General features: G+C 47.0%; 1 protein-coding gene across 50 annotated transcripts in view; it reads left to right on the forward strand.

Moving 5' to 3' along the window:
* The first annotated feature begins 5,831 nt into the window (after positions 1-5,831).
* Positions 5,832-22,164, forward strand: part of LOC8035274 — a 306,866-nt gene continuing 290,533 nt past the window's right edge. For all 50 annotated transcript variants that reach the window (XM_040211414.3, XM_040211438.3, XM_040211445.3 and 47 more), the window contains exon 1: positions 5,832-6,383. In XM_040211414.3, the coding sequence (XP_040067348.1) occupies positions 6,374-6,383 (10 nt within the window). In that variant the 5' untranslated portion in view covers positions 5,832-6,373. The remainder of the gene's footprint in view (positions 6,384-22,164) is intronic.

Below are 22,164 nucleotides of genomic sequence, written 5' to 3' on the forward strand. Positions count from 1 at the left end.
TATTGTCTAAACTAACGTTTTTTTGTTGTTTTTTTTCTGTTTAAGGTGGCACATGATGAGGGAATGTTACTGAAGCCACCTGTATAGAAAAACTTCGAAATTGGGGCATATGGTGCGAATAGCCATCGTGAAACACAAATTCGGCGTTTGGGAGGGAATACCTCCCAAAGCTACGGCGACACTTGAGTGATTGAGTAATGAGGGTATACCAGCTCTGCATATTTTATCTATTTATTTATTTTTAAATTGATGTCTTAAAAACAGATCTTGTCTAATCAATGCTGTACGGTAGATTTTGAAGTTGCGTAACCTCTGAGCAAGGTGCAAGGGATTTCGATTTTCATTGGAAATAGAATTTGCAATCGAGGGTTTCTTGGGGAAAAGTTCTTAGATTTCCTAAAGGTGTGTTTTTTGTTTTGTTTCTCTTTCTAGCAAATGCTGTATATTTGCTTAGGATGAAGAATGTAATATTTCGTAATTCGTTTTCCAATGAAGACTTGTGATTCTTTCCCCGTTTAAATTAAACAAAATTTTAACTCAGTCGATTATCTCAACTTTTTTTTTATATCAGTGAGAATGAGCGAGGTGGCCCTATCTATATACTGTGCCTCTAAAATGTTGTAAGTTAATACTACAAAAATTGAAAAAAAAATTTTAAAAATTCATTAGGGTAAGACGAGGAAATTGCTAGTATGGATAAAATATAATGACGAGGTACAAAAAGGGTAAGGACAAAAAATGCCTAATCCCTTTTTTGGTTATTTGTGACTTTCATATAAATCATGTGTTGTAACTTGTATACTATGTCATTGTGTGGTGCTAGAGCCACTAAGTCGGCCTGGGAAGATTTTGTTTCAGTCTTCTGCATATGCGCTCACAATCCATTGCAAGAACTGTCTTTATAGACATTCTGACAAAGCCACGGTTGTGGTTGCATCATAATCTTGACCAGTGGTTCTCAAATTGGGGTCTGCAGACCCTTTGAGGTTGCTGAAGGCCTTCTTGGGGTTTCCCTGAAGTGTTAGATCAACCTCCAAGGCAGGCACTAAAACATTTTTTTAATGCTGGTTCCCCAGAAAGCTGAATAGACAAAACCGTGTACACTGAATGAGTAGGGTTGATTATTCTCTATTTCAGGCTGCAAGGTTGGTATGCATGCATTTAGTTTCCCTCGTTTACCCTTTTGTCATAGCAGTCGCTCAATACTGCCCCCTCCCGGCCCTCCCTTGGTGGATGGGGTCCCCCTTCACTTGTGTCGAACCAGAAACATTGGTGGTTGAGACCACTGATCTGGACAAACCTCCAATCTATGGTACTGGGTAAACTTGTATGTCTAAACACAGAGGACAAACAGAAAGGAGTGGACAAGGACAGGTGCATATGACTTTAGTCATTACCATGAACCACTAGCCCGACAACAAGTCTTGCCTCATTCTATGGTATATGCAGGGGCGAATGCAGGTGTTTCCACCCCAACCCCGGTACCATAAAAAAATGACAGAAGCCCGTGAAAAAGTTTCACAACTGGTTTTGCCTTGCTAGCAGACGACACAATGGCTTTGCGGGTTCGCTGGTTCTTTCTGAGGAAGTACATGACCATGTTGAATGAAGTTGGTGACGATCGCAAAACTTCTATTCTCGGGGTCGACTGTTTGTGGGATTTCGGAAGCAAAGGGTGCAGGTGTACAGCTTTGATCGCCGCTCGAGGTGCGCGAGCGTAGGAACGCCTTCCCGTCGAGCTCGCTCCGCAACATTCGAGAAGGTGAAAACACTGTGAAGCCGAATTACGTACGAGGACGTGAAGTGTATTAAGGTCGAAGTGCAGGCCAGCACGTGTTTCAAGGATTTCTGACAGCACAGTTGCTTCAGTGCACATCTGTGTGATCAAACTAACTGTCCGTAACAGATATATATTGTCGCAGATGGAAACGGATTGACAAGCGTAAAACAGAAAGTAAAGATTCGGTCGGCAAACTTGCGTCTAGAAACAAAAGGAAGGATGAGCGTCGATGGCGGCAGCAGCGAGCGACGATGCGTCGGCGTGACAGCTGGCTGTGAGTCGACAAAGCTGCGCTCGGACTACATCTACTCTACTCGGCACCTCCAGCATTCGACATAGAATGTTTGTTAATGAGCTAGGGCGAGACTGACTAGGCAAGGTCATTCTGGCCTCCTCATATTTTACACTCTGGGTAAGAGTAAACTCGGATCTTCTAGAAGCATGGAGAAGCATTCCTTCTCAGTCGTGCACGCTTGGGGTCTTGCTCAAAACTAAAGAATCGGTAGGATTTTTACAGCGCAGCTCTTAGGCGCCCGTTTCCGTGTTTCGCGGTGTCGGCGTCACTGCGATAAATTTAGCGGGAAAATTGACGTCACGTGACCTCAACACCAATAGACCTATTGCGATATTACCCAAGCATCGAGGAGAATGCAGGGATTGGTGTTCCACGCACCGCATGTGCTGGCCTCGGCAGTAGCAACTTTTCTGAAGCAAATACCTAAAACAAAAGGCATCTTGCACGCGCGTTCATCAACGCTTTATTTTTGGTTATTCACTTCGAATCTTTTATACGGGAAAGGCGTGCGCGTGGAACACCAAGCCCTGCATTCTCCTTGATGCTTGGGTAATGTAGCAAATGGTCTACCTACTCAATTCTGCGCTAAATTTAGCGGGGAAATCGGCGGAGAAACTGGATTTGTCCGCTAAATCTAGCGGGAAAGCTGAGTTTCCCCGCTTAATTTAGCACAAAAATTGACGTCACTGAATTTCCTTCTGAAATTTAGCTGGGAAATTGACGTCACATGACCAACACCAATTCAATTCCCCGCTAGATTTAGCGAGGAATTGAATTGGTGTTAAGGTCTCACGTCGTCAATTTTCCTGCTAAACCTAGCGGAGAAACTGAATTTGTTCATAGATGACGTGACACCAAGTCGTGCGACGTCATTTTCCCCGCTAAGTTTAGCGGGGAAACTGAATTCGAGGAGGAGGGAAGAGGAGGGGATGGCGGAGAAGGAGGAGTGGCATACCTTCCCCTCTGTAGACTCCCCTCCTCCTCAAGAGCTGCACTCTAATTTCGCATTACAGAGAATAGTAAACGTCTTTCTAATTTTCTCAATGTGATGATTACGAGGCAGGTACAAAACACGCAACCATATTGCGAGCCTAAAAACGAAGTTTGGGGTCTCGAACCGCTCATGTTAGATTCAAAATAATTGCTTTTTCATTACAATGCACGTTAACTGCAAAACCAGAAAGAGGGCTCTACGCTGCTTTGCCTAAACAAATGCTTTTCTTGTTGTATGTTTAGCAGATCTCCATACGTGTGATAATTTTCGTCAGACAGCACCTCGTACGCACGCAAATGCAGTTAGTTTTTATAGGCCCGATTAGTTTTCTTAGGCCTGCCATGTTCCAGATAAATACAAAATCGTATCATTGTGCAAACGATTCAAACTTCTGCAGACGGCATACTTCAGTCAGTCCGTGTGCGTTCGTCATCAGCAACAGGCATCAGCAACAGTCATCGCGAGACGTCTCGAGGACCAGAAGTTGCCGTCGCAAATATTTCTGAAACAGCCGATTCTCGGCAAACTTTTCTTGTGCTAAGCATAAAATCTATGCTTTCTTTACCTATTATTTTTAGATGTTTAATCTAAACCTAGCAACGGTTTGTTTGAAGCGGTGACGTCACACTTACAGAATCAATACATTAAATACTGATATAGGGTCGAATCTCGTTAATTCAAACTCGAGGGGGACCAAAAATTTGTTTTAATAAAGCAAAGTTTCAATTACCGGGAGTTTTCTCCCATAGAGATGCATAGGATGGGACCTGTATGTTAGTTTGAATTATCTGCAAGTTTGAATTAAGAGAGTTTGAATTAACGAGATTCAACTGTATGTTTATCCTACTTTTCCTTTATCCCAATCAATCTTTTCAAAAATTCCGGAAGGTCGTGCACAAAGCGTGCAACGAATTGTGAGAACGAAAAAAAAGGGGTGGAGGCGGAGGGGAGGGGGGGGGGGGGGGGGGCGGCAAGCGGCGCGCGCGCGCGCCGTAAAGGACAACTTGCGCCATCTATGGGAACGTGTATCGACTGAAGATAGCGTACGGACTCCCTTACCACCCTCTCCATCTATTACTACTTTTGTTCTCCTCTTCGTTCGCTCTTTTTCTTTTCTCCTCGCGCCTTCGCTCGTTCAGCCGTCGGGGAGCGCGTTACAAATGGGGAGGAGGACAGACCGTTACGCCCCAAGCGGTCAACTTAACAACTACACGGATGGGGACAACAAATACAATGACGCAGCGCTCGGCCGACATAACCGAACGCGGCGTCAGCGTTCGACTGGAGTTCGTGTTCTCCGGCAAGCGGGAGGAGGGGCTCTTTTGTTTCCACGACGGCCTGCATGAACAATGCAGCATGCACGATCCCAGCTTAGCACAAAAGCCGAAGTGGGTCAAGCTCGCATTCTCAGAAGATAGATCCGGCACTGTTGGCATGTGTACAGGCCTTGTGTTGAGTAAACACCGAGCGTGGGGAAAACAAACGGGTCCTGCCCTGCCCAATAGCCAAAGCTACGGCTGCGCAGGCCTGGCCACGGTGGCCACGCCGCCAACGCCGCTCTCTGACAACGTTGGTCACGTTGGCTCTGAAGGCGGCGGCAGCGGCGGTTTCGGTTTCTCAGTGTCGCTTGACTGACTTTCGGGAAGGGCCTATTGCGCCATTTTGATAAAGTCCCGTTCATAGAGTTATTATAATGTACGCTAGAGGTTCAAGTGGCGGCTGACGCAAATTGAAGCAGACAGCAACCAGTCCGAAATTGACTTCCGGTAATGCATTTCTATGGGGAAAAGTGAGTGCATTTTCTCCCTGCGCTCGATCATAAATGCAAATATCCCGAATAATTCGTACGTACAAGGTAGCTTGGAACAGTTCTCAGTCAGGCCGATGCAATAATCGGTCAGTTACGGCGTTTTTCTTTCAAATTCATCGCATTTGAAACGGTGCTAAAACGCCTTCGTACGTGTATTTGTGTGCACTGTCGGACACTGTTAGCGCGAACACGACGTCGGCGCTTTTCAGCATGGGGAATATACGTGCCAAACGAACGAAGGACATCTAGAAATAAAGGACTGCAAGAAGTACGCAGCAACACTGGATCAGCCACTACCCGTGCATGTACGATCAAAATAAATTGAAGACCATGTAATATATTCCGATTTTAAATAAGTAAGTATACCGCTTTATTCTTTCTGCTCTGCTTGTTCTAAGTTCAAAATATCACCCGCACGCTCGAAATCCTTGAGAACAAGTGCCCGATAAAAGCTGCCGTGTAGAGAAACACCTTTCACAGCCCACGTACTTTATTCTTTACGTTTTGAATGTTTTTATCCGCTCATGCACGACGGGGTCAATTTTATATAGAAACAGGACCGGCATATTAGCAATATATAAGCGTCACCGGAATGCTGGCGAGCCTTGAACACACTCTATATTCCTTTCCATTGTAATTTTGCTTTGAATCGTCGCTTGTTTTTACATACGTCCTGCGGAACACACGTTTGGGATTGAAATCTAGCGAAGTTAAACATCGTTCACTGATGAAGAAAAATGCGCAAACTAAAGCAATTACACTTTTACAACGTTAATCAAGGTACGTACGATTCGGTACGACCCAAATAACCGAAGTGCTCCGTGTTATTTCCCGTCGAAGAGACAAAATGCACGTGCGTTTTCCCATAGGAATGCACAGGAAGACTGGAAAAGTAGACTGGTTCGCATAGACACTAGCGCCAGTTGAACCTCTAGCGTACATTATAATAACTCCATGGTCCCGTTTGCCTGTGCCTTGCTGCGTCAGACATAAACTATGGTGGCCTACATAAACTACGCCTAAAAAAGCTAGTCGGTCCGTGAACGAATCCTTCTTTTGGCGTTTTCGACTGGGAACCCGGTGGAAAATAGCCATCACAATCCAATCCAGGCTTCCAGCGCGGTTAAAGTGAACCATTTCTTTCTGCTCATCTTTCACATCTTTCACTCCCATTCCCCCTCCCCCCCCCCCAAAGCTAGTTAGCATGCATGACTCCCATTTGAGTGAGTCTTACCTTGGTCTTACCCACTCTACCTTTACAAACTCCTCTCTCTCTCTCTCTCTTTCTCTCTCTCTAGAGTTCACTTTAGTTGTTGCTTTAGCCCTTTAGCCACTTTAGCCACGTTAGCGCAGTTGAGTCAGTTGAGTGGCGGCACTGGCGGCGACATTATCGCATTATTAGGCGGTATTGTTTTGTTGCGACCTTTCTGATATTCGACAATTCGGCGTTGTGGCTGCTTATTTCTGCATCGCCACTGCTAAGCACTCCCGAAGATGAGCAAACGTGAGTAATTTTTTTTTTTCTGCATGCGCATAGGAAGTTAGAGACCCCTAGAAATGCGCTGCTTGAGAAGGTGGTTATCTTTTCGTTCGCGTGGTCGTTGCTTAATTTCCTTGTTGCGAATTGTTGCGTGTTCTTTTCCATGCCAAATGCCGTAAACGATTGGTTACCCACTTGGTTGTCATACTGTCGCACTGCGTGTGTAGTCGGAATGAAGCTGTTTAATAAATCGCTATAGTTTCGGATTCTCGGAGGCCTTGAATATATCACGATCGAACTGAAACAAACCAAGGTGCGTTGACCGACCTCTCACACAGTGAGAGGTGGTTCACGCAGTAGATAAATTTAGCCTGTAGCTTTACTGCGAGTGATTACACGACCGCGCGCCCGTACAATGCTCACCAGTTTGAAAAAGGCGGGGATGGGCATAGAGCCCAATATTCCTGGGTCAGGATCGCGGCCGCGGATTACCGCTGCGCGTGAGGAAACGTATTTACACGACTGTAAGTCGACTCGAATGTGGGGGGGGGATGGGGATGGGATGGGATGTGGTGTATAAAACGGGAAAGGGGGTTTCATGGCTATGCGATATGTTATTCTCCAGGCAGGGAAAAGACTCGCATAGCCAAAGGGGAGAGGGAAAGGAAAGATGTGGATTGAGATGGGTTGAATAAAATATTTTGGCAGTTACTAGGGGAAAGCGCCAATCAAATCATTTGTAGGGTAGAGGGAGTGGGGGGGGAGGGGCAAAGCGTTTCTAACTAGGGATGCCGCAAACTTTTTTCGAACCGAAGTTTCGATGATCGAATCAAGCGGTTCGAAAGATTTCGAATTTTAGATTTTTCTATATAGTAAAATTCAACGGAAGTCGAATCTTCGATCTTGTTAAGCTACGAAGTTCGACGCTTTTCGAACCGTCAAACTTCTTACGCTAAAAAATTTGATCCTTTTCGAACTTCCGAACTTATCACGCTGCAACATTTGATGCTTATCGAACTTCCGAACTTGAATGACCAAAAAATTCGAAGATTTTCGAATTTTCGAACTTCTTGCACTAAAAAGATCGAACTTTCGAATTTCCTATGCTAAAGAATTCAATCATTTTCGAACTTTCGAACTAATTTATCAATAGAATTCGAAAAGTTTCGAACTTACGAATCCAGAAAAGTCAGAAGGTAGACAAACTTCGAACTTTTAGGCTAAAAGTTCAACGTTTGTCGAACTTCGAACGACCGGCGGACGGTTTCATTTGAATTCAAGTAGTGAGGAACATTCATAATTTTTTTTTTCTGGAACTTTTACATGCGGTGCTGCGTTCCTTACGGAAGACAATGCCATTTACTTCAATGTTCTGGCATGCTTAGTTTTAAAGAAATAAATTCCCGAAGGGGCGAGGAAGAACGACGGGCTCTTGACAATTATTGTTTATGTCAGATTTGAAGCGTGCTGTAGCCGAAGCTATTTATGGTAGAGATGTTAAACGTTTTAAGAATGATCTATGTATACGCCTCGCAAGTGGGCTCATTTTCGTCTTCTGCGCATGAAAAAGGAAGTAGCGGTGACGTCAGAACGCCGAGCCCTGATTGGCAGATCGCGACCCCCTATTTGAGCGTCGTCTGCGTCTGTCTTACCTTTCCTGCGACTTCGCCTTTCAGAGGGGGCAGCCGAAATAACTCGAGCGGTACATTGTTTTTGTCTAACAACTAGCCGACGCGCATCAAGGAGGGAAGTCAAAGGACTCACTGGCGAGGTGTCCCGAGGCACCGAGATTTGTTTGCTAAGAACAGAGAGTGAGCGCGTTAGTGTCCGCAAGTTCCCTCCCAAATACTTTTCCCCTCCTTTCGTGTGTGGCGAGACTCCTCACTTTTTAAAGGGGCCCTGCAAATATTTAAGCGTCTACCTTTTTTGCAGTTTCCACGCTTCTTGGGGTTCGGGCAAGCCAGCGGGCACGGAGAGAGTAACTAAATATTAGTGCGTCATATTTTAACCGGACGAGGCGGAAACCTCCTTCACCGACGGGGGCGACCCGCGGTTCCGAAAGTGCGCAAAATGTGACGTCTTAGGTCCTGGGCTTACTAGTGGTCAGAGCCGCTAAAAGCTTCTTTTTAGTCGATATACAAAATATAAGCGGCGCGAACTGTTTCAATTATTTATAAAAGTAGTTTTTGTTCAGTATTTTAGATCCGAAAAGAAACTAATGCAGTTTATAAAGTACGGAAACAAGAAATGACCCGTCGATATACCCGCCACCAAGCGGTGGAAAAGGCGACGCATACTAGAAAAGAGTAGTGGGATCAGCCGCCGACACGGAAAGGTCCCGGATGTATGCGGCGGCGCTGCGGTCTTTTATTGACTGGAGGCAGCTGGAGGATCCTACCGGCTCTGAGCGTTCTGAAGGCTTTCGGCGAGAAGTTTTGCCTTGCGGTTTGGCCGTTTCGCGGTATGGCAGCGCGAAGTGGCTCCCATTCTGAACTGATCTTTACCCCGTGTTTGCTGTCGTTTGTGGCCAATGAAGTGTCATGCCGAATTAGTCTTTAATCGCGCAGCAAATGCAATGAGAGCCGCTCTGGCTGCCCGCCGGATACAGCCTATCCAGAACATGAGTTAATGGCGCCCTCTCGCGCCGTCGACATGGAGTGCGGCAGCCGTGAGCGCTCGCGATGAGCCCACTACCCCTCCTCTAATTCACGGCCGCTCAAGCAACCAAGGACGTCATGGGGGAGGTTATTTTTTGCTTGTTTTTATAATTCTAGTTTGCCTATAACTTTTAAAATAAAGCGAATTTCGAGAAAATGAAAATTTCACTAAGTTACTCCGTCCAGTGCGCTCAGGTTCATCGCAAATTAAAAACCAGTAAAAAGTCCTTGCAGGGCCCCTTTAATGGCGTCGGCGGGTTGGCGCAGTGAACGTCATCTGCTTTACGTCTGGTAGTCAAAGCGATGGCTGCTTTACCTTTCCTGCGTCTGTCGGAGATTCACCGCTTTTTTACCGGCGAGAGTCACCATTGCCTCGGAGAACAAGGAGATGACAAGATGAAGAGATTGACCTCTTAATCTAAAATTGAGGTCAGCGATCAAAGTATAAGACGGGAAGGGTTCACAAGGGTCGCGTGGGCATATTCCATTCAGCACGCCAGCCGGTCTTGGGCAGACGGTCGCCGAGTCGGAGTGCCTGCTAGGCCTATCTGCCGTGCCCGCTTCGTCGCGTTCGGTGGAATCGTGGCCGTTGGAGCTTTTCCCTGGGTGTTTGTGGATCCAGCGTTCTTGTTCGTCGTGGTCTGTTTCAAGTACTTTTTACTTTTTTCTTGCTGCTTGAAGTCGGGACGCGTGAGAAGCGCACATAGAAAAATAAACGTCCGTTGGTCGTCGCGACAGCGACGCTGTCGGCCATGCTGGTTTGATTAAGACAGCTTCGGAGCTGTCGTAGGATTTCATCGTAACCGGCGCAAAACTTACGAAAATTTTGTTTCGTGAATACGAATTTGTTCTCAAGTTTTGTCTTACGCATATTTTTGGCGTAAGATCGTTTTGTGAACCTGGCCTCTGCACTTTCGAAAGTCGCAGGAAAGGTAAGACAAACGCAGACGACGTTGCGAGCAGACGATGTTGCAAAGGAGCAGACGACGCTCAGATAAGGGGGTCGCGATCAGCCAATCAGGGCTCGGCGTTCTGACGTCACCGCTACCCCCTGCGCAAGGAGCAGACGAACTTGCCCTCCGCATAGTCTAGGTAAGTGTCGTCTTGAGGTGTGATTATTGTTATTCAAGGTGAGTTTTGAAGAAATGTCCAAACATGTATCTACGTACAATTATGCCCTAAACTTGGTATTTATTTTCGTCTAAGTTGTTTGAGGTATCACATTTAAAATAACACCACAAATAGTACACATCATTGCCATCTGCAGAATACAAAAAAAATGCATTTATTGTTTTTTCATGTTAAGGAATAAATTAACTCATGGGAGAAGATCTCTAATATTGTTCAAGTTCAGCACGTCATTAAAAGAAAACTTTTTTTTTTTTTTTCGCTTCACGTTCCTGGGACGTGTTTCTTTTAGCCTGTAGACATTTTGGTAGGAGAAACTTGTTTCGAAGTTCTGAACCTCTGAATATTCAAGAATACAACACTTCCGGCGAATTCTTGACAGTTTTTTTTTTTTCTCTCCAGCTTTTTATCTCCGCATTTATTAATATATTTTTTTTTATTCTTTTTTTACCATTGGCACAGTTATTTAGGTCGAAAAGACATAGCTGTGAACTTTCGAACCACTAAGCATGTGACGAGGTGCCTTCCCAGGTAGCACGCCAGGGGAATGCCCAACTTGGGCAAAGGTCTGGCAAACATAAGGGCCCAACTTTGGCGCAGTAAGGTTTTTACCATAACTGCCATAGTAAATCCTAATCTGGGAATTCGGGACATGCCAAGGTTTGGCGTTTCTCTGGTCCGCCAGAGGAGCGCCAAAGTTGGTGCCATACTTCAGCCATAACTGCCAGAGCAACGCCTAATTTCGTTATTTGGGACGTGCCAAAGTTTGGCTTTTCTATGGTCCGCCAGAGGAGCGCCAAAGTTGGTGCCATACTTCAGCCATAACTGCCAGAGCGACGCCTAATTTGGGTATTTTAGACATGCCAAAGTTTGGCTTTTCTCTGGTCCGCCAGAGGAGCGCCAAAGTTGGTGCCATACTTCAGCCATAACTGCCAGAGCAAGGCCTAATTTCGGTATTTGGGACATGCCAAAGTTTGGCTTTTCTCTGATCTGCCAGAGGAGCGCCAAAGTTGGTGCCATACTTCAACCATAACTGCCATAGTAAATCCTAATTTGGGAATTCGGGGCATGCCAAGGTTTGGCATTTCTCTAATCCGCCAGCGGAGCGGCAAAGTTGGTGCCATACTTCAGCCATAACTGCCAGAGCAACGCCTAATTTCGTTATTTGGGACGTGCCAAAGTTTGGCTTTTCTATGGTCCGCCAGAGGAGCGCCAAAGTTGGTGCCATACTTCAGCCATAACTGCCAGAGCAAGGCCTAATTTCGGTATTTGGGACATGCCAAAGTTTGGCTTTTCTCTGATCTGCCAGAGGAGCGCCAAAGTTGGTGCCATACTTCAGCCATAACTGCCAGAGCAACGCCTAATTTGGGTATTTTAGACATGCCAAAGTTTGGCTTTTCTCTGGTCCGCCAGAGGAGCGCCAAAGTTGGTGCCATACTTCAACCATAACTGCCATAGTAAATCCTAATTTGGGAATTCGGGGCATGCCAAGGTTTGGCATTTCTCTAATCCGCCAGCGGAGCGGCAAAGTTGGTGCCATACTTCAGCCATAACTGCCAGAGCAACGCCTAATTTGGGTATTTTAGACATGCCAAAGTTTGGCTTTTCTCTGATCTGCCAGAGGAGCGGCAAAGTTGGTGCCATACTTCAGCCATAACTGCCAGAGCAACGCCTAATTTGGGTATTTTAGACATGCCAAAGTTTGGCTTTTCTCTGATCTGCCAGAGGAGCGCCAAAGTTGGTGCCATACTTCAGCCATAACTGCCAGAGCAACGCCTAATTTGGGTATTTTAGACATGCCAAAGTTTGGCTTTTCTCTGGTCCGCCAGAGGAGCGCCAAAGTTGGTGCCATACTTCAACCATAACTGCCATAGTAAATCCTAATTTGGGAATTCGGGGCATGCCAAGGTTTGGCATTTCTCTAATCCGCCAGCGGAGCGGCAAAGTTGGTGCCATACTTCAGCCATAACTGCCAGAGCAACGCCTAATTTGGGTATTTTAGACATGCCAAAGTTTGGCTTTTCTCTGATCTGCCAGAGGAGCGACAAAGTTGGTGCCATACTTCAGCCATAACTGCCAGAGCAACGCCTAATTTGGGTATTTTAGACATGCCAAAGTTTGGCTTTTCTCTGGTCCGCCAGAGGAGCGCCAAAGTTGGTGCCATACTTCAGCCATAACTGCCAGAGCAACGCCTAATTTGGGTATTTTAGACATGCCAAAGTTTGGCTTTTCTCTGATCTGCCAGAGGAGCGACAAAGTTAGTGCCATACTTCAACCATAACTGCCATAGTAAATCCTAATTTGGGAATTCGGGGCATGCCAAGGTTTGGCATTTCTCTAATCCGCCAGCGGAGCGGCAAAGTTGGTGCCATACTTCAGCCATAACTGCCAGAGCAACGCCTAATTTCGTTATTTGGGACGTGCCAAAGTTTGGCTTTTCTATGGTCCGCCAGAGGAGCGCCAAAGTTGGTGCCATACTTCAGCCATAACTGCCAGAGCGACGCCTAATTTGGGTATTTTAGACATGCCAAAGTTTGGCTTTTCTCTGGTCCGCCAGAGGAGCGCCAAAGTTGGTGCCATACTTCAGCCATAACTGCCAGAGCAACGCCTAATTTGGGTATTTTAGACATGCCAAAGTTTGGCTTTTCTCTGATCTGCCAGAGGAGCGCCAAAGTTGGTGCCATACTTCAACCATAACTGCCATAGTAAATCCTAATTTGGGAATTCGGGGCATGCCAAGGTTTGGCATTTCTCTAATCCGCCAGCGGAGCGGCAAAGTTGGTGCCACACTTCAGCCATAACTGCCAGAGCAACGCCTAATTTCGTTATTTGGGACGTGCCAAAGTTTGGCTTTTCTATGGTCCGCCAGAGGAGCGCCAAAGTTGGTGCCATACTTCAGCCATAACTGCCAGAGCGACGCCTAATTTGGGTATTTTAGACATGCCAAAGTTTGGCTTTTCTCTGGTCCGCCAGAGGAGCGCCAAAGTTGGTGCCATACTTCAGCCATAACTGCCAGAGCAAGGCCTAATTTGGGTATTTTAGACATGCCAAAGTTTGGCTTTTCTCTGATCTGCCAGAGGAGCGCCAAAGTTGGTGCCATACTTCAACCATAACTGCCATAGTAAATCCTAATTTGGGAATTCGGGGCATGCCAAGGTTTGGCATTTCTCTAATCCGCCAGCGGAGCGGCAAAGTTGGTGCCATACTTCAGCCATAACTGCCAGAGCAACGCCTAATTTCGTTATTTGGGACGTGCCAAAGTTTGGCTTTTCTATGGTCCGCCAGAGGAGCGCCAAAGTTGGTGCCATACTTCAGCCATAACTGCCAGAGCGACGCCTAATTTGGGTATTTTAGACATGCCAAAGTTTGGCTTTTCTCTGGTCCGCCAGAGGAGCGCCAAAGTTGGTGCCATACTTCAGCCATAACTGCCAGAGCAACGCCTAATTTGGGTATTTTAGACATGCCAAAGTTTGGCTTTTCTCTGATCTGCCAGAGGAGCGCCAAAGTTGGTGCCATACTTCAACCATAACTGCCATAGTAAATCCTAATTTGGGAATTCGGGGCATGCCAAGGTTTGGCATTTCTCTAATCCGCCAGCGGAGCGGCAAAGTTGGTGCCACACTTCAGCCATAACTGCCAGAGCAACGCCTAATTTCGTTATTTGGGACGTGCCAAAGTTTGGCTTTTCTATGGTCCGCCAGAGGAGCGCCAAAGTTGGTGCCATACTTCAGCCATAACTGCCAGAGCGACGCCTAATTTGGGTATTTTAGACATGCCAAAGTTTGGCTTTTCTCTGGTCCGCCAGAGGAGCGCCAAAGTTGGTGCCATACTTCAGCCATAACTGCCAGAGCAAGGCCTAATTTGGGTATTTTAGACATGCCAAAGTTTGGCTTTTCTCTGATCTGCCAGAGGAGCGCCAAAGTTGGTGCCATACTTCAACCATAACTGCCATAGTAAATCCTAATTTGGGAATTCGGGGCATGCCAAGGTTTGGCATTTCTCTAATCCGCCAGCGGAGCGGCAAAGTTGGGGCCATACTTCAGCCATAACTGCCAGAGCAAGGCCTAATTTGGGTATTTTAGACATGCCAAAGTTTGGCTTTTCTCTGATCTGCCAGAGGAGCGCCAAAGTTGGTGCCATACTTCAGCCATAACTGCCAGAGCGACGCCTAATTTGGGTATTTTAGACATGCCAAAGTTTGGCTTTTCTCTGATCTGCCAGAGGAGCGCCAAAGTTGGTGCCATACTTCAACCATAACTGCCATAGTAAATCCTAATTTGGGAATTCGGGGCATGCCAAGGTTTGGCATTTCTCTAATCCGCCAGCGGAGCGGCAAAGTTGGTGCCATACTTCAGCCATAACTGCCAGAGCAACGCCTAATTTCGTTATTTGGGACGTGCCAAAGTTTGGCTTTTCTATGGTCCGCCAGAGGAGCGCCAAAGTTGGTGCCATACTTCAGCCATAACTGCCAGAGCGACGCCTAATTTGGGTATTTTAGACATGCCAAAGTTTGGCTTTTCTCTGATCTGCCAGAGGAGCGCCAAAGTTGGTGCCATACTTCAACCATAACTGCCATAGTAAATCCTAATTTGGGAATTCGGGGCATGCCAAGGTTTGGCATTTCTCTAATCCGCCAGCGGAGCGGCAAAGTTGGTGCCATACTTCAGCCATAACTGCCAGAGCAAGGCCTAATTTCAGTATTTGGGACATGCCAAAGTTTGGCTTTTCTCTGGTCCGCCAGAGGAGCGCCAAAGTTGGTGCCATACTTCAGCCATAACTGCCAGAGCAACGCCTAATTTGGGTATTTTAGACATGCCAAAGTTTGGCTTTTCTCTGATCTGCCAGAGGAGCGCCAAAGTTGGTGCCATACTTCAACCATAACTGCCATAGTAAATCCTAATTTGGGAATTCGGGGCATGCCAAGGTTTGGCATTTCTCTAATCCGCCAGCGGAGCGGCAAAGTTGGTGCCATACTTCAGCCATAACTGCCAGAGCAACGCCTAATTTCGTTATTTGGGACGTGCCAAAGTTTGGCTTTTCTATGGTCCGCCAGAGGAGCGCCAAAGTTGGTGCCATACTTCAGCCATAACTGCCAGAGCGACGCCTAATTTGGGTATTTTAGACATGCCAAAGTTTGGCTTTTCTCTGGTCCGCCAGAGGAGCGCCAAAGTTGGTGCCATACTTCAGCCATAACTGCCAGAGCAACGCCTAATTTGGGTATTTTAGACATGCCAAAGTTTGGCTTTTCTCTGATCTGCCAGAGGAGCGCCAAAGTTGGTGCCATACTTCAACCATAACTGCCATAGTAAATCCTAATTTGGGAATTCGGGGCATGCCAAGGTTTGGCATTTCTCTAATCCGCCAGCGGAGCGGCAAAGTTGGTGCCATACTTCAGCCATAACTGCCAGAGCAACGCCTAATTTCGTTATTTGGGACGTGCCAAAGTTTGGCTTTTCTATGGTCCGCCAGAGGAGCGCCAAAGTTGGTGCCATACTTCAGCCATAACTGCCAGAGCGACGCCTAATTTGGGTATTTTAGACATGCCAAAGTTTGGCTTTTCTCTGGTCCGCCAGAGGAGCGCCAAAGTTGGTGCCATACTTCAGCCATAACTGCCAGAGCGACGCCTAATTTGGGTATTTTAGACATGCCAAAGTTTGGCTTTTCTCTGGTCCGCCAGAGGAGCGCCAAAGTTGGTGCCATACTTCAACCATAACTGCCATAGTAAATCCTAATTTGGGAATTCGGGGCATGCCAAGGTTTGGCATTTCTCTAATCCGCCAGCGGAGCGGCAAAGTTGGTGCCATACTTCAGCCATAACTGCCAGAGCAACGCCTAATTTCGTTATTTGGGACGTGCCAAAGTTTGGCTTTTCTATGGTCCGCCAGAGGAGCGCCAAAGTTGGTGCCATACTTCAGCCATAACTGCCAGAGCGACGCCTAATTTGGGTATTTTAGACATGCCAAAGTTTGGCTTTTCTCTGGTCCGCCAGAGGAGCGCCAAAGTTGGTGCCATACTTCAGCCATAACTGCCAGAGCAACGCCTAATTTGGGTATTTTAGACATGCCAAAGTTTGGCTTTTCTCTGATCTGCCAGAGGAGCGCCAAAGTTGGTGCCATACTTCAACCATAACTGCCATAGTAAATCCTAATTTGGGAATTCGGGGCATGCCAAGGTTTGGCATTTCTCTAATCCGCCAGCGGAGCGGCAAAGTTGGTGCCATACTTCAGCCATAACTGCCAGAGCAACGCCTAATTTCGTTATTTGGGACGTGCCAAAGTTTGGCTTTTCTATGGTCCGCCAGAGGAGCGCCAAAGTTGGTGCCATACTTCAGCCATAACTGCCAGAGCGACGCCTAATTTGGGTATTTTAGACATGCCAAAGTTTGGCTTTTCTCTGATCTGCCAGAGGAGCGCCAAAGTTGGTGCCATACTTCAACCATAACTGCCATAGTAAATCCTAATTTGGGAATTCGGGGCATGCCAAGGTTTGGCATTTCTCTAATCCGCCAGCGGAGCGGCAAAGTTGGTGCCATACTTCAGCCATAACTGCCAGAGCAACGCCTAATTTCGTTATTTGGGACGTGCCAAAGTTTGGCTTTTCTATGGTCCGCCAGAGGAGCGCCAAAGTTGGTGCCATACTTCAGCCATAACTGCCAGAGCAACGCCTAATTTGGGTATTTTAGACATGCCAAAGTTTGGCTTTTCTCTGATCTGCCAGAGGAGCGCCAAAGTTGGTGCCATACTTCAACCATAACTGCCATAGTAAATCCTAATTTGGGAATTCGGGGCATGCCAAGGTTTGGCATTTCTCTAATCCGCCAGCGGAGCGGCAAAGTTGGTGCCATACTTCAGCCATAACTGCCAGAGCAACGCCTAATTTCGTTATTTGGGACGTGCCAAAGTTTGGCTTTTCTATGGTCCGCCAGAGGAGCGCCAAAGTTGGTGCCATACTTCAGCCATAACTGCCAGAGCGACGCCTAATTTGGGTATTTTAGACATGCCAAAGTTTGGCTTTTCTCTGGTCCGCCAGAGGAGCGCCAAAGTTGGTGCCATACTTCAGCCATAACTGCCAGAGCAACGCCTAATTTGGGTATTTTAGACATGCCAAAGTTTGGCTTTTCTCTGATCTGCCAGAGGAGCGCCAAAGTTGGTGCCATACTTCAACCATAACTGCCATAGTAAATCCTAATTTGGGAATTCGGGGCATGCCAAGGTTTGGCATTTCTCTAATCCGCCAGCGGAGCGGCAAAGTTGGTGCCATACTTCAGCCATAACTGCCAGAGCAACGCCTAATTTCGTTATTTGGGACGTGCCAAAGTTTGGCTTTTCTATGGTCCGCCAGAGGAGCGCCAAAGTTGGTGCCATACTTCAGCCATAACTGCCAGAGCGACGCCTAATTTGGGTATTTTAGACATGCCAAAGTTTGGCTTTTCTCTGATCTGCCAGAGGAGCGCCAAAGTTGGTGCCATACTTCAACCATAACTGCCATAGTAAATCCTAATTTGGGAATTCGGGGCATGCCAAGGTTTGGCATTTCTCTAATCCGCCAGCGGAGCGGCAAAGTTGGTGCCATACTTCAGCCATAACTGCCAGAGCAAGGCCTAATTTCAGTATTTGGGACATGCCAAAGTTTGGCTTTTCTCTGGTCCGCCAGAGGAGCGCCAAAGTTGGTGCCATACTTCAGCCATAACTGCCAGAGCAACGCCTAATTTGGGTATTTTAGACATGCCAAAGTTTGGCTTTTCTCTGATCTGCCAGAGGAGCGCCAAAGTTGGTGCCATACTTCAACCATAACTGCCATAGTAAATCCTAATTTGGGAATTCGGGGCATGCCAAGGTTTGGCATTTCTCTAATCCGCCAGCGGAGCGGCAAAGTTGGTGCCATACTTCAGCCATAACTGCCAGAGCAACGCCTAATTTCGTTATTTGGGACGTGCCAAAGTTTGGCTTTTCTATGGTCCGCCAGAGGAGCGCCAAAGTTGGTGCCATACTTCAGCCATAACTGCCAGAGCGACGCCTAATTTGGGTATTTTAGACATGCCAAAGTTTGGCTTTTCTCTGGTCCGCCAGAGGAGCGCCAAAGTTGGTGCCATACTTCAGCCATAACTGCCAGAGCAACGCCTAATTTGGGTATTTTAGACATGCCAAAGTTTGGCTTTTCTCTGATCTGCCAGAGGAGCGCCAAAGTTGGTGCCATACTTCAACCATAACTGCCATAGTAAATCCTAATTTGGGAATTCGGGGCATGCCAAGGTTTGGCATTTCTCTAATCCGCCAGCGGAGCGGCAAAGTTGGTGCCATACTTCAGCCATAACTGCCAGAGCAACGCCTAATTTCGTTATTTGGGACGTGCCAAAGTTTGGCTTTTCTATGGTCCGCCAGAGGAGCGCCAAAGTTGGTGCCATACTTCAGCCATAACTGCCAGAGCGACGCCTAATTTGGGTATTTTAGACATGCCAAAGTTTGGCTTTTCTCTGGTCCGCCAGAGGAGCGCCAAAGTTGGTGCCATACTTCAGCCATAACTGCCAGAGCAACGCCTAATTTGGGTATTTTAGACATGCCAAAGTTTGGCTTTTCTCTGATCTGCCAGAGGAGCGCCAAAGTTGGTGCCATACTTCAACCATAACTGCCATAGTAAATCCTAATTTGGGAATTCGGGGCATGCCAAGGTTTGGCATTTCTCTAATCCGCCAGCGGAGCGGCAAAGTTGGTGCCATACTTCAGCCATAACTGCCAGAGCAACGCCTAATTTCGTTATTTGGGACGTGCCAAAGTTTGGCTTTTCTATGGTCCGCCAGAGGAGCGCCAAAGTTGGTGCCATACTTCAGCCATAACTGCCAGAGCGACGCCTAATTTGGGTATTTTAGACATGCCAAAGTTTGGCTTTTCTCTGGTCCGCCAGAGGAGCGCCAAAGTTGGTGCCATACTTCAGCCATAACTGCCAGAGCAACGCCTAATTTGGGTATTTTAGACATGCCAAAGTTTGGCTTTTCTCTGATCTGCCAGAGGAGCGCCAAAGTTGGTGCCATACTTCAACCATAACTGCCATAGTAAATCCTAATTTGGGAATTCGGGGCATGCCAAGGTTTGGCATTTCTCTAATCCGCCAGCGGAGCGGCAAAGTTGGTGCCATACTTCAGCCATAACTGCCAGAGCAACGCCTAATTTCGTTATTTGGGACGTGCCAAAGTTTGGCTTTTCTATGGTCCGCCAGAGGAGCGCCAAAGTTGGTGCCATACTTCAGCCATAACTGCCAGAGCGACGCCTAATTTGGGTATTTTAGACATGCCAAAGTTTGGCTTTTCTCTGGTCCGCCAGAGGAGCGCCAAAGTTGGTGCCATACTTCAGCCATAACTGCCAGAGCAACGCCTAATTTGGGTATTTTAGACATGCCAAAGTTTGGCTTTTCTCTGATCTGCCAGAGGAGCGCCAAAGTTGGTGCCATACTTCAACCATAACTGCCATAGTAAATCCTAATTTGGGAATTCGGGGCATGCCAAGGTTTGGCATTTCTCTAATCCGCCAGCGGAGCGGCAAAGTTGGTGCCATACTTCAGCCATAACTGCCAGAGCAACGCCTAATTTCGTTATTTGGGACGTGCCAAAGTTTGGCTTTTCTATGGTCCGCCAGAGGAGCGCCAAAGTTGGTGCCATACTTCAGCCATAACTGCCAGAGCGACGCCTAATTTGGGTATTTTAGACATGCCAAAGTTTGGCTTTTCTCTGGTCCGCCAGAGGAGCGCCAAAGTTGGTGCCATACTTCAGCCATAACTGCCAGAGCGACGCCTAATTTGGGTATTTTAGACATGCCAAAGTTTGGCTTTTCTCTGGTCCGCCAGAGGAGCGCCAAAGTTGGTGCCATACTTCAGCCATAACTGCCAGAGCGACGCCTAATTTGGGTATTTTAGACATGCCAAAGTTTGGCTTTTCTCTGGTCCGCCAGAGGAGCGCCAAAGTTGGTGCCATACTTCAGCCATAACTGCCAGAGCGACGCCTAATTTGGGTATTTTAGACATGCCAAAGTTTGGCTTTTCTCTGGTCCGCCAGAGGAGCGCCAAAGTTGGTGCCATACTTCAGCCATAACTGCCAGAGCAAGGCCTAATTTCGGTATTTGGGACATGCCGAAGTTTGGCTTTTCTCTGGTCCGCCAGAGGAGTGCCAATGTAGTGCCATACTTGAGCCATAACTGCCGCAGTAAATCTTAATTTGGCGATTCGGGGCATGCCGAATGTGGCTCTTCTCTGGCTACCCACTGAAGTGCCAAAAGTGGCAAATAAAGCCAAGAGGCCTGCCCAAGTTTGGAATATCTCTGGTGTGTCGCAGAAGTGCTCTTTCACGCGCCCGAGAAGAGAATTAAATTAAATAATCATTGGAAACATGATGGTCCAGATGTCATCACCTCCGTTCCCAAGCAGCGCGGCGATACTTTGCAGTATCGTGACAGTACCGGCCGAAACTCGGTTCCAATATCACTCAAACGTCCAGTTTTGCACCATCGTTTGATCCGGCAAGCATTGCTGTACAGCCGTTTTGCCCCGGCCTAGCGTTCGCGCAATATTTTCCGAATACTCTACGATGCGTCTGCTCCGTATTGACCAAACGTCGTGCAAGTATGTGTGTGTTGCATATCATTTGTTGCATATCCAATCACATATACGGACAGACAAAATTTTTTCGATCGCTCCCAGAAGTTTATTAAACCACTATCATTACACACAGTGTATTCTCGACATATTTACAAAGGTCACACTTCTCTGTAAAACGAAAAGCAAATTATGAAACAGAATTAACACTGTCCTCATGCCAAGCAAAACTCATCACACAAAAAAACGCGGAGATTGAGAGGAAAGCAGGACTACTATCAGAAGCATGCTTGCAGTGTACTTACTAATAAAAGAGCGATATCATGTCGTCCTTGAGGTCGTCCTCGAAGTCGTCTTAGAAGTCGTCTTAGAAGTCGTCCTTGAGGTTGTCCTAGACATCGTCCTTGATATCGTCCCTGAGGTTGTCCTCTAGGCGTCATCCTCGAGGTCGTCTTAGAAGTCGTCCTTGAGGTCGTCCTAGACATTGTCCTTAGGCGTCATCCTTGAGGTCGTCCAAGAAGTTGTCGAAGAACAGGGTGTCTAGCAACCGGGAAAACGGGGAATTGTCAGGGAAAGTTTAATTACCAGGAAAAATCAGGATCGTCAGGGATATTGTCAAAAAGCGAACCCAGTCAGGGACAATGAGTCGGAAACGCCACTGAGTGACCTGAGCAAAGACTTGAGGATTTGGGGGCAGAAAAAGAGGCAATAAGTTCTGCTTAGAGCGGAGTGCAGGCTCTGCTTACCCGATGCAGCGGGGGAAAAGGGAACAGCCGACAAATCCAGTCCAAACCTAGATCCGGTTAAATCTACTAGATTTAGTAACAAATGGGAAAGCCGCAGACCCTTGAAGAGTAACTGCAAAGAAAAAAAAGTTTTTTTTTTAAACAGCCTAATTGGGACAAGCATGTCACAAAACAAATGTTCCGCAAAAAAAAAATTTTTTTTAGCGATATTTACGACACGGGACGTAATTTTTGTCGTTGTCAGAACCTCTCCACATTTGAAGCTCCCGCTCTTCCGACCTCCGTGGAGGAGAAGTACGCCCCGCCCCTAACTCTTGGATTTGCTCTTGAGTTGACTTGGCTGTGGAGTTGAACGACACAGCGTCTCGACTTCCGGTAAGATCTGGCAACAACGCACGTTAAACATGGCGCCGGTATTGTTTTAGTTTGACGGGACACAAGAAGCTGCGCGGTTTGCGAGCACATAGCGAAGACATGACCGAAGAAGTGGCCCTGTGATGTTCCCGAAAGACGGAAAGTATCATTCGTAATCGTTGTGTGTGCTTTGAAAGTGAAGGGAGTCACAGGGTCCACAAGTGCGCAACCACAAGCCAACGTTCACAACAGCGCTGCATTGTCTTCGGCGATCTTGTTTTGTTTGGTGCAACGCGGCGATGCAGCAAAGAACTGAAACATTCGTGGTGTGTGTGGTGT

The sequence above is a fragment of the Ixodes scapularis genome, unplaced genomic scaffold, assembly GCF_016920785.2.
Source record: "Ixodes scapularis isolate PalLabHiFi unplaced genomic scaffold, ASM1692078v2 PGA_scaffold11__112_contigs__length_91849675, whole genome shotgun sequence".
Lineage (NCBI taxonomy): Eukaryota > Metazoa > Arthropoda > Arachnida > Ixodida > Ixodidae > Ixodes > Ixodes scapularis.